At 55.8% G+C, this 12336-nt stretch overlaps 1 protein-coding gene across 1 annotated transcript in view; it reads left to right on the top strand.

Annotated features, from left to right (window-relative positions):
* ARHGAP39 (Rho GTPase activating protein 39) overlaps positions 1 to 12336 on the top strand; it is a gene marked incomplete at its 5' end in the record, with an annotated part of 57343 nt that overhangs the window by 29864 nt on the left and 15143 nt on the right. Inside the window, one exon of the mRNA XM_080609753.1 lies at positions 8583 to 9990. Within this exon, the coding sequence (XP_080465879.1) occupies positions 8583 to 9990 (1408 nt within the window). The remainder of the gene's footprint in view (positions 1 to 8582; positions 9991 to 12336) is intronic.

The raw sequence follows: 12336 nt of genomic DNA on the forward strand, positions 1-12336 counted from the left end.
TGACCCGCGTTGGTGTTGGCCAGTCAATGGGTGGAGGGTCCAAAGCTGCTAGAGATGCACTTTAGAACCTCTGAACATCTCCTCTCCTTGGACACAGCTCCTGAGACCATCTTAGATCCATGCTCCTGATGGGGTGCAGGTCCTGTACCGCATAGAATCATCATGGACTCCTAGAACAGTGAGGGTTGGAAAGGACCTTAGGATCACCCACTTCCAGCCCCCTGCCATGTAAGTGCTCAGGGCTCTGTGGCCACCAGTTGGATGCCAGAGCTTCCTGATGGAGGGAAGTTCAGTGTTGGACATGGAGCAGCAAAGCAATAACAACCTTCTGTCCCTCTGCTCCCTGGGCATTGGGAGCTTCCCATGATCATGGAACCAACCAGGCTGGAAAAGCCCTTCCAGCTCATCCAGTCCAACCATTCCCAGCCCTGCCAAGGCCACCCCTACCCCATGGCACTGAGGCCTCGTCTCCACGGGCTGTGAACCCTTGCAGGGACGGTGCCTGCAGCCCTGCCCTGGGCAGCCTGTTCCAATGCCTGAGCACCCTTTGGGGCAGGAATTGTTCCTCAGCTCCATCTAAACCTGCCCTGGTGCAGCTTGAGGCCGGTTCCTCTTGTCCCATCCCTTGTTCCTTGGGAGCAGAGCCCAGCCCCTCCTGGCTCCATCCTCCTCTCAGGCACTTGTAGGGAGCCATCAGGTCCCCCCTGAGCCTTCTCTTCTCCATGAGAACCCCCAGGTCCCTCAGCCCCCTTCGTGCTCCAGGCCCTGCTCCAGCTCTGGGGCAGGAGGAGGAACCTCTGCTGAGAGCCTCCCCTCGTGCCCCTGCCCCAGTGGTGCCGCTGCCCAGGAGCTCTGTGGCGCTCCCTTCACGTCCAACCTGCCCCTGGCCCCGCAGGGGACGTGGGGCCCTTCCCCATCCAGCCCCGCGCCCGCGGCTCCTTCCCGCTGCAGCCGGGTTTTCCCTGCCTCTGCTCCTGCCCAGGGAAGGGACGAGCAGGGCTCAGCCCCACGTCCAACCGCTGCCCCCCGACGGGAGCGCTCCTGCTCTGCTCAGGGGCGCTCGGAGCTCGGTCTCTGCTCAGCGCCTCCCCTGTGCTGGCACCGCTGCAGCCCCACGTCAGGATGGAGCAGAGCCCTCGGCTTCCTCCCGCTGCCCTGAACGAGCTGGTGCTGAGCAGGGGCTGAGCGCTGCGGCTCCCACGGGACGGGTTTGCTCCGGAGCCCCACACGCTGCCAGGGCTGGAGCAGGGATGCAGGGATGGAGCAGGGCAGGAGCTGCTGCAGCATCAGCGGGAGGAGACCTCAGAGCAGCTCCAGTGCCTCAAGGGGCTGCAGGGGACATGGAGAGGGGATGCAGGGACAGGGCAAGGGGAATGGCTTGAACCTGCCAGAGGGGAGACTGAGATGAGCTCTTAGGCAGAAGCTCTTCCCTGTGAGGGTGCTGAGGCGCTGGCCCAGGGTGCCCAGAGAAGCTGTGGCTGCCCCATCCCTGGCAGTGTTCAAGGCCAGGTTGGACACAGGGGCTTGGAGCACCCTGCTCCAGTGGAAGGGGTCCCTGCCTGTGGCAGGGGTTGGAGCTGGAGGAGCTTTGAGGTCCCTTCCAACCCAAACCATTCCAGGATTCCATGATCCAACTTCACACACAGTGGATGTGAAATCTACTTGGGCACGAGCTCAAGCCCACCAGTGTAGGAACTTCTCATGCTCATTCAGACCAAGGACCCGTGTCCCCTACTGATCTGCTAGCTACAGACATGGCACTTCTGGTCTCTTTGTGCTTCACAGCTGATTCATTCTAATACTAAAGGCTGCTCCATGCTCCGTGTTTCCTCCTCCCTCTCCAGGAGAGGAAGATCTCATCCTGCTCAGTGACATTTGGGTGTCAGGAACAGGCTGGAATGGGAGGTTGCTTTGAGCACGCATCTTTGGGGGGGTGTTGGTTGATGGGAAAATGAACATGAGCCGGCTGCAGTGTGCGCTCGCAGCCCAGAAAGCCAACCGTATCCTGGGCTGCATCAAGAGGAGCGTGACCAGCAGGTCGAAGGAGGTGATCCTGCCCCTCTACTCTGCTCTCGGGAGACCTCACTTGGAGCATTGTGTGCAGTTCTGGTGTCCTCAACATAAAAAGGACATGGAGCTGTTGGAACAAGTCCAGAGGAGGCCACGAGGATGATCAGGGGCTGGAGCACCTCCCGTATGGAGACAGGCTGAGAAAGTTGGGGCTGTTCAGCCTGGAGAAGAGAAGCTGCGTGGAGACCTCAGAGCAGCTTCCAGTATCTGAAGGGGGCTACAAGGATGCTGGGGATGGACTCTTCATCAGGGACTGTAGTGACAGGACAAGGGGTGATGGGTTCAAACTTAAACAGGGGAAGTTTAGATTGGATCTAAGGAATAAATTCTTTCCTGAGAGGGTGCTGAGGCACTGGAATGGGTTGCCCAGGGAGGTTGTGAATGCTCCATCCTTGGCGGTGTTCAAGGCCAGGTTGGACACAGGGGCTTGGAGCACCCTGCTCCAGTGGAAGGGGTCCCTGCCTGTGGCAGGGGTTGGAGCTGGAGGAGCTTTGAGGTCCCTTCCAACCCAAACCATTCCATGATCCTGTGATGGGAACAGGACCCAGAGCAAACCCAAGTCTGCTCCCTGCTGTGCCAGGCTGGTTTTACACCAGCTCTGGATAACCAGGAGAGCTCAGCCCAAGCCTTGGCTCAGCTCTGTCCTTCCCCATCCACATCATTGCTCGGACATGAATTTGACCACAGAAACCAGTTTAGCATCACTGGGGTCAATGCAGAGGTCGGGAGCTGGACCCTGGCCCTCCCACCTCTCTCCAGATTGCCATTTCATTGCCCAAACAGCACAGATTCCATCTCCATCGCACTGGTTCCCGTAGGAATTGGGTTGGACCAACTTGAACGTTTCATATGAAATGAAGTCCAAGGAGAACATGAGATTTCCAGGCGTGTAGATAAGGATGGGATCAGAGATTGCAAGTGCAGGTGTCCCTGCCCGTGGCAGCGGGTTGGAACTGGGTGATCTTAAGGTGCTTTCCAACCCAAACCCCTCCATGATTGATTCTGAAGGGTTGGACATGTCATGGGGAGGTTGTGGCCACCGCTGGTGACCTCTCATCTCATGCAAGCTGTGAGAAATCAGTGTTTGAGCATGAATTTAACATTTTAGGTACAATTTAAGCGCTGGGGTATTTATATTTGCTTAAAGCATGTAATTTTCCACATGCAAATTGTGGGGACCATCACTATTTGGAGATGAAGAGCACTGAAGTCGTGGGGTTTAATCTGTCTTCTTCCCCCTGATTTAGTCATTCATTGTTCCTAATTCATAATTTTCATACTTTTATTACAAAGCTGAGTTTCCTGCTGGGTTTTGCACAATAATAAAGGCTGGGTGGTTCTCCTAAGGGCAGATTCCTAGCTGGAAAATTGAGGAGGGATCATCACGGGCTTCAGTCTGAAGCCTGGACTCTTGCTGCGGAGGCTCTTCCCGTGTTCCCACTTTTCCCTGTGCTATCTGGGGGAAGGTACTTGTGCTGCTGGCGTGGCCTCAGGCACCGTGCCAGGCACATGGAGGTTTTCCTGCTGTCGGAATCACTGATCCCGGGTTTCACAGCGGGATGCTGATGGGAATGGTGGCCGCCCATTGCCGGCTGTGGCAGTGGTACCCAGGTGGGAGGGAACGGGGCTGGGCTGCATCCTTCATCATTCATCCTCATCCTTCATCATTCATCCTTCATCCCTCATCCTTCATCCTCATCCTTCATCCTTCATCCCTCATCCCATCCCCGGGGGATCACAGTCAGTGCCATTTATCACCGGATGAAGGGATCTTAAAGCCATTAAAGCTTGGGAATGTGAGGAAGAGCCACAGGGAGGAGATGCTGCACCCGGCTTCCGCGGCCAGGAGAGGAAGGTGAGGAAGAGCAAGGGCATGGGGATGGTGGGAACAGCCTGGGAATGGCACAAGGACCTGGTGGCATTGCAGGGTGGTGGTGGGGTGCCAGGAATGCCAGGCTTTTCCAGTGGCTGCGAGCCCTGATGCATTCCCAAGCCTTGGAAAACCAATCTACTTGAATTAATCATTCAGACCTGGGATTTATTCCCTCGTCCTGCACTGATTTAATCAGAGAATCATGGAATGGTTTGGGTTGGAAAGGACCTTAAAGCTCATCCAGTTCCAACCCCCTGCCATGGGCACGGACACCTTCCACTTCTGTAGCTGCCAATGGATGGTGTTAAAGGTGGTGTGGTAGAAATCATGGATGTTGAAAATATACCTCTGGTTTTGGTTGTTATAACTGGTTTTGGGTAAATTGAGCTGCGGGTGGTCCTGCTGCCAGCGTGGACATGGGGCAGGGTGAGGATTGCTTGTGTCCTGCAGCAAAAGGAGCTGGAAGCAAAGGGATTCCTGGATGAGGGAGATGGGGAACGCACACGGAGCCCAGCAGCTCCTCTCATCTCTGCCGTTGACATTCCAAAGGCTGGATAAGGTTGTAGAGGGGATGTTTGGGCAAGAAGGGAGATTTAAGAGCACAAATCACAGGAGTGCTTTGGGAAAACCCCTCCCTTGGATAAATGACGTGTTTCAATCCATGGAAATGGGGGAAATTTGGGCTAGAAATTGATTTTGGCTGCTGGACGATGCAGATTTGGGAGCAGCTTGTCATGGAAAGGTACATAGAGACGTAAGTGAAACCTTCCCCAGCAGGAGGAAAACAGCAAAGGGCACGCGGTGCCAAGCCAGCGGGAGCAGAAAGACCTGGAATTCCTGGAGCATTCCCTGTGCCAGGAGGGTTCGAGCCTCAGCAGGGCTCCTCCTCCTCTCCTCCAGCATCGTCTTTCATTGACTGGAGGGACTGAGCTGCTCGTGGCCACCTTGAAATGCAATTCCCACTATTCCTTTTGCAGGGATAAAATGCAACTTAGATGCTTCCCAGTGTTTTCCAGGGAAGCACCACGGAGCTTTCAGGTTTATTACTTCGTATTGTGATGGACAGCTCTACCTTGGGTGCATGATTTGATGGGCAGAGCTGCTTCACATGGATCTTTATTCCTATTTCCTGTTGCCAGATGCAGGTGCTGCCTGAAACACGAATGTGAGCCTCAAATCCAGGAGTTAAGAGGTGCTGTCACCTGGTTTGGGTTAAAAACCTGGATTTAGGGTGGATTCGTGGCCCTATGGGGTTGGTGGAAGAGTTGAAGCATGAGGGGGGTGGAACAGGATGGTCTTTAGGTCCTTTCCAACCCAAACTATTCTCCGAGCATCACTTGGTGCTCAGCTCTTACTGCTTTGTGGTACCTGGGGTTTTTAGCTTGGAAGCTGTTGGGGTGGGAAGAGGGCATCAGATCAGGCAGCTCTTCCTTATGGAGCTGCTGTGGATTTGCAGCTCCCTCCCTTCCTCCCTGGTGCTCCTTTTGCAGGCTGAAAACCCATGGGTGATGGGAGCAGGAGCGGGTGAAGGTCCTTGCAAGAAGAGCAGTCATTGGGAAAGACAACGGCGTGGCTGCAAAACCCTTCTCCATCCATAAAATCATGGAATGGTTTGGGTTGGAAGGGACCTTAAAGCTCCTCCAGCTCCAACCCCTGCCATGGGCAGGGACCCCTTCCACTGGAGCAGCTTGCTCCAAGCCCCTGTGTCCAACCTGGCCTTGAACACTGCCAAGGATGGGGCAGCCACAGCTTCTCTGGGCACCCTGGGCCAGTGCCTCAGCACCCTCATGCCAGTCCCCATCTGTCCTGGTGGCTTCTCAGCCATGGTCCTAGCTGGGGATATGAGCCGGAGGGAAGGTGATGAGGATGTGCTGGCCAGGCTGCAGTTACCGCAGGTAGGAACCGTGGTGACAACAAATGAGTGTCCTTTGGGGTGGGATGGAGGAAGAGACCTTGGTTGATGTCCAAGGCGAGCCAGTGCTGGTGGGTTCATAATCCCTTCTCATCACGCTGCCTCTGGACTCAGCACCTCGGTGCTGGTGGGAAATCAACCCACCAATTGAGGGGGATGAAATCGGTCCTTGGTGCTCTCCGTAATGGATCTGTCTTCTCCCCTCCCTCATCATTTTAGCTTGTTGACCCTGGGAGATGAATCCAAGTGTTCCTTGGTGTTTGTCACCTAGCAAGGCTTTCCCCATCACCTTGCCCTAGTACTTGGGTCCATCGAGGACATGCTCCTACCGTTGTAGATGGAGCCTTGGTCTGGAAGGGCTCAGTGACTGGTTGAGATCCATCCGCCAGTGTGGAGGGACCCAAACTCATGCAGGTCTTCAACAGCAAGAAGCTGAGGGGAGGCTCAGGTCCTCCGGAGCCCAAAGGCTGCTCTGGAAAGGGAAGGAAAGAAGGAAGGAATTGTTCTCCACATCCCCTGGAGCGAGAATAAAGTCGTGGGCAATGAGGTGATGGAGCCTCATGCAGGGAGACATTTATCTGAGCCTCTTTGGGGGCAGAACCTGGTATTTGGACTCACTCCCCCGTTGTCTGAAGGGCAGAACGGATGAGTTCGTGCGGAAACATAACTGGGAATGAGAGAGGAATGAACTGGGAGAGCAGATGGTGCCAGTGGTTCCTCCTGTGCCAGCAGGGACTGGGTGATAACACCATGTTCTGCAGCAAAGCAGCTCGGATCCCTCCATAAACCACCTCTGCTCTTCCTCCTGAGTGTCCCCAGTCTGGGTAGCGTCTCCCAGGGACTTGAAACGTGGATTGAGCAGATGAGCTTGAAGGTCCTTTCCAACCCGAACCATTCCGTGATTCCATGACACCCCTGTGAAGGTCAGGGTTGGGTTTTCAAGCCCACCTTGAGCTATTTTACATCCCTTTTAAAGCCAAACCACAGGTTGGGGTTCACCTCCTGCCCTGTCCCCCCACCATGGACTCCCTCCATGCAAAGTCTGAAGGTTTTGGACTTCCAGCTTCTTTCTAAACCATGGTGGGATCCAGCTCCAAGGATCCTGGGATCCTGGAACCAGGGGAAGGTGTTAATCCAGGCAGGGAACTGGATGGAGGAGTTGAGCTGGATTAATCCTGGGTGCTGCATGGAATGGAAAGCAAGAAGAGATGGGAGAGATGGGCTGTGTATAGGTGGCTTTTCCTTCTCACCTTGGGATGGAAGATCCCAGCAAGGGCTGGTCCAAGATGGGGACCATGGTGGGGTCAGTCCCCACTCTGGGCAAGGACTGAGCACCCAAACATCCATGAGACTGTCCCAAACCTATGTTGGACCCAACACTTGTCCCCAGTATGTGGCCCTCCGTTACCGTTTGGCTCCAGGAGCTCCAAGACATGAGCAGAGGGTCAATTCAGGGTTGTCACCTAGAGATGTTCTCCAAGGGGTGTCACGGCTGTATGAGGCTTGGCTTTCCAGCCTGTGCATCCTCTCTGTACTCTGGGGGTTGTTAAGGTCTAGGGAAGCTGATGCCACTGCATTTGGGATGGTGGCAATGCCCTGGCCTCCATCACCAACACGCTGCTCACCTGATGGAAGAGTCTTCAGGTGCCTCGGCGTGTCCATCTTTTGGGTTTTGGGTGTCCCAGGGCAGCAGTACAGTGGTGTCTATCACTTGTGGACCTTCATTCCTTCATGGATGTGCTCTTCACCTTATGGGAGAGTCTTGGGGGTGCTTTGGCATGTCCATCCTTTGGGGGTTTGGGTTGTCCCAGGGCAACAGTATGATGGTGTCTGTCACCTATGGGCAAGAGGGACCTTCACTCCACCATGGACATGTTCTTCTCCTAATGGAAGAGTCTTTGGGTACCTCGGCAATTCCATCCTTTAGGTCTTGGGTTGTCCCAGGGCAGCAGTACAATGGTGTCTATCACTTGTGGACCTTTACTCCACCATGGACATGCTCTTCTCCTGATAGAAGTCTTTGGGTGCCTGGGCAGGTCCATCCTCTGGGTTTTGGGTTGTCCCAGGGCAACAGTATGATGGTGTCTATCACCTATGGGCATGAGGGACCTTCACTCCATCATGGACATGCTGTTCATCTGATGGAAGGGTCTTGGCATACTTGGACACGTCCATCCTTTGGCTTTTGAGGTGTTTCAGGGCAGCAGTACAGTGTGTCTATCACTTACGGACCTTCCTTCCATCATGGATGTGCTCTTCACCTGATGGAAGAGTCTTGGCGTGCTTGGGCATGTCCATCTTCTAGTTTTTGGGTTGTCCTAGGGCAGTAGTATAATTGTGTCTATCACCTATGGGCTAGAGGGACCTTCACTCCACCGTGAACATACTCTTCTCCTGATAGAAGAATCTTGGGGTGCTTGGGCATGTCCATCCTTTGGGTCTTAGGGATCCCAGGGCATGTACGATGGTGTCTATCACTTGTGGACCTTCATTCCATCATGGATGTGCTCTTCACCTTATGGGAGAGTCTTGGGGTGCTTGGGCACATCCATCCTTTGGCTCTTGAGGTGCCCCAGGGCAGCAGTACGATGGTGTCTATCATTTGTGGACCTTCATTCTTGGGGTGCTTGGGCACATCCATCCTTTGGCTCTTGAGGCGCCCCAGGGCAGCAGTACGATGGTGTCTATCGCTTGTGGACCTCCACTCACTGCAGTTTCTCCCCCCAGGACATCCTCCCTGCGATGGAACGCCGGCACCAAGGAGCGGATGCTGATCAAGGTGACGGACCGCGAGCCCAGCTTCCTCATGCACCAAGGCAACGGCTTCGCCCCCGACAACCAACCGGGGACCCGCTCGCGGCGCCCCTCCGGTGGCCAACAGTCCCCCAGCCTGCAGACCTTCACCCCCGACGCCGACGGCTCCGTGTTCTTCCCCGAGAGGAAGCAGTCGCCCTTCCTGAAGAGGGCCGAGCACGTGGGGAGCTGCTCCCCACTGCTGGGCCGAGGGGACTCCTTCTGCTCCCCGCTCCAAGCCCAGCACCGCAAGCACTCCAGCGAGTCTCAACCCTCCTCGCCCCGCTACGCCTACGAGCCCCCTCTCTATGAGGAGCCCCCCATGGAATACCAAGCGCCCATCTACGATGAGCCCCCCGTGGACATGCAGTACGAAGCCAGTGGGAGCTACAAAGCCGGCTCGCCGCAGAAGTCGCCCATCAGGAAACCCCATCCCTTCCTTCAGTCGCCCAAGCAAGGCTCCAACTCGCCCTACCAGCAGTTGGTGCTCACCAAACAGAAGTGTCCCGACCGGTTCATGAGCTTGGAGTACAGCCCCGCGGGCAAGGAGTACGTCAGGCAATTGGTCTACGTGGAGCAGTCGGGCTCCAGCCCCAAGATGAAGACGGGGTTGAGGCATAAATACTCCCCCAACCCCATCGGTGGCTCCTACTCGTTGCAGCACAGCCCTTGCTTGGTCAGGGACCAACGTTTGGAGATCAAATCAGGTGATTACAGCAGCATGGAAGGACCTGAGTTCTGCCCTGGCCCAACCAGTGGCCAGGTAGCCCAGGGTGAGGACTCCATGTCATGGTCCAGCCAACAGGACACCATGTCCTCCACCGGCTACTCGCCCTCCACCAGGAAGAGGAAGAGCCGAAAGCCTTCCCTATCCCATGATCCCAACACCTCCTCCACGGATGGATCAGGGGACAGGGAGGTGCTGGGGGAGCAGATGCTGGCTGAGGAACGAGCCACCCCGGGTCCCAACAGGTCACCATTGAACCGCACTGAGACCAAGGTGGTGGAGGCCGAGGTGGCGCGAGGCTTCCCGGAGCCCTTCCTGGCACAGGCCCGCCTGGCTTGGGAAGCCCAGCAAGCCCATTACCACATGAAGCAACGGAGCAGTTGGGACTCCCAGAAGGATGGTTCTGGCTATGAGAGTGATGGAGCCCTCCCTCTGCCCATGCCGGGTCCGGTGGTGAGAGCCTTCAGCGAGGACGAAGCCTTGGCGCAGCAGGAGAACAAGCACTGGAAGAGGAACACCTTTGAGAAGCTGGGCTTCCCCCAGATCCTGCTGGAGAAGAGCGTCTCCGTGCAGACCAACCTGGCTTCACCCGAGCCCTACCTGCATCCATCTCAGGTAATGTCCTCGGGGACGTCCTCAGGGTTCATGGTGGGCCCCATGCTACCAACCCTCATGTGGCATCTCCTTGGGTTCCTCAGGAGCTGCTTCTCCTCCCGTGGTCAGGGACCCAGCTCCTGGGCCCTGAGCACTCATCCGGCTCCCAAGGGAGCTGAAAGCACCCATTGCTGGCTGTGCTGGCTGATCCCAGGACCCACACATGGCTCATGTGCTTTCTAGTTACTCATCTCGTGTTCCGTGGCACAGCACCATTGGATGATAACGGTGCATACTTCCTTTAGCAACCCCATGGCAGCTCATCCAGGGCATCCTCCAAGAGCTCTGGATTCTGGGGACACCCAAAATGCCACCTCTGGTCCCTATAGAGCTGGAGGAGACCCATAAGCAGGGATGTCCCTTCTGCAGACCCAGTGGAGATGGCCATGGCATTGAGAACATCAGCCCCTTTCTGCTCTCTCTACCTGCTTCCACCTTCAGAGAGGTCCTCTGCTAGAAATGGGTCTTTGCTCCTCAGGTTGTGCCCAGCCACAGTGCTTTGAGGTGCTGGAGCAGCACCACTGGGCCTTGGCTTCCACGTTGAGCAGGAACAGGCAGCACCACTTCTGAGCTAGGGTCCTGACCCACCACCGTGTCTCCAGCCATGCCAGTGGTGGTTGAACCCATCACCAGACCCACCAGTAACTCCAAGTTTCCAGGAGGTTTTCCCAGTGAGGACTGGAAGTAGCTGAGGAGCTTCATCACCCTGGTGCAGGTTGTCCCATCTGATCGTGGCAGCACGCCATGGAGGTCCCACCTTGGTCTCCTCCATGGTACATTGGGATTGACGGCACTGCCAACCTGGCTGCCAGATTTGATTTCTCATAGAAACTGGTCCTTATCAAGCTGGTCCTTCAGAGTTGGTCCTTAGAAAGCTGGTCCCTCAAAGACGTTGGTTCTTGGCAAGGTGGACCCTCAAAGTTGGTGCTTAGTAACTTGGTCCTTCAGTGAAGTTGGTCCGTAGGAAGCTGGTTCCTCCAAGTTGTCCTTAGCAAGTTGATCCTTCAAAGAAGCTGGTTCTTGGCCAGTGGGTCCCTCAAAATTGGTCTTTAACAGGCTGGTCCCTCAAATTTGGTCCTTAGTAACTTGGTCCCTCAAAGAAGTTGGTTCTTGGCAAGGTGGACCCTCAAAGTTGGTGCTTAGTAACTTGGTCCTTCAGTGAAGTTGGTCCATAGGAAGCTGGTTCCTCTAAGTTGTCCTTAGCAAGCTGGTCCTTCAAAGAAGCTGGTTCTTGGCCAGTGGGTCCCTCAAAGTTGGTCTTTCACAGGCTGGTCCTTGGTCCCTCAAAGTTGGTCCTTAGTAACCTGATCCCTCAAAGAGGTTGGTCCTTGGCAAGCTGGTCCCTAGAAGAAGTTGGTCTTTGGCAAGCTGGCTCCTCACAGCTGGTCCTTAGTAGCCTGGTCCCTCAAAGAAGTGGAAGCCTCTTGTGGTGGGCCCAGAGCAGCCGTGGCAGGGAGCTGTGTGCTGGGGGCTGTGGCGATGTCCATGCCACCGAGATGTGCCAGAAACAGAGAAGAAAACAGGAGCAAAACAGTCCTGGGGATGGCGTGGGGAGATAACGGAGACCTGGCAGAGGTGGGGAGCACGCAGGCGATGATGGGGCACCGCAAGTGACAGGGCCATGCCCGGTGTCACCCAGCCCCATCCATGCGGCACCAGGACCTCCTTCCCCACCGCCCGGCCTGAGTTCTGGCCTTGGGTGTTCTCCTGATCCCTGAGCTGAAAGGGGGGATCCCAGCTCCATGGGATGGGCATGGAGGTCATGGCCAGCTGCCACTGACACCTTCATCTCCTTGGTGGAGGCCCAAGCTTCCAAGTTCATTTAGGACCGTGCTGATTGGAGCTGAACTTCACTTTAGATCAGCTCCAACAGCAGAAGATCCATCACAGTTTGGTGCCTGTGTCCTGACCACACCATCCCCTGGTGAGGACTTGACTGCCGTCCTCAGCCGACGTGGTCCTGTGCTTCTCCCTGCTGGTGGCCCAGCTCATGGACCAGGTTTTGGAAGAGCAATGGCAGCCGCAAAGCCTGAGGGCAAATGCTGCTTCTCCTTCCACCCAGAAGTACCTTGAGCTGAGCAGCAGGTTGGAGGACACACAAGGACCTTTTGGGTGATGTGGCCTCCATGGGAACAGCAGGGATGGGTCCTCAAGGGGGGAAGCTCCCGTGTCCCCATGGCCAAGTCCCTGCTGTAGTCACCATGATGCAAGGTGGGAGCTGAGAGATGTCCGTGGATAGAGGAGACCTCAACCCCAGGAAGGGATGAGCTGTTGAGTGAGGAGACCAGGAACTTGGCTTGTTTGAAG

Source organism: Psittacula echo (genome assembly GCF_963264785.1).
Source record: "Psittacula echo genome assembly, chromosome: 2".
In the NCBI taxonomy this organism is placed as follows: domain Eukaryota; kingdom Metazoa; phylum Chordata; class Aves; order Psittaciformes; family Psittacidae; genus Psittacula; species Psittacula echo.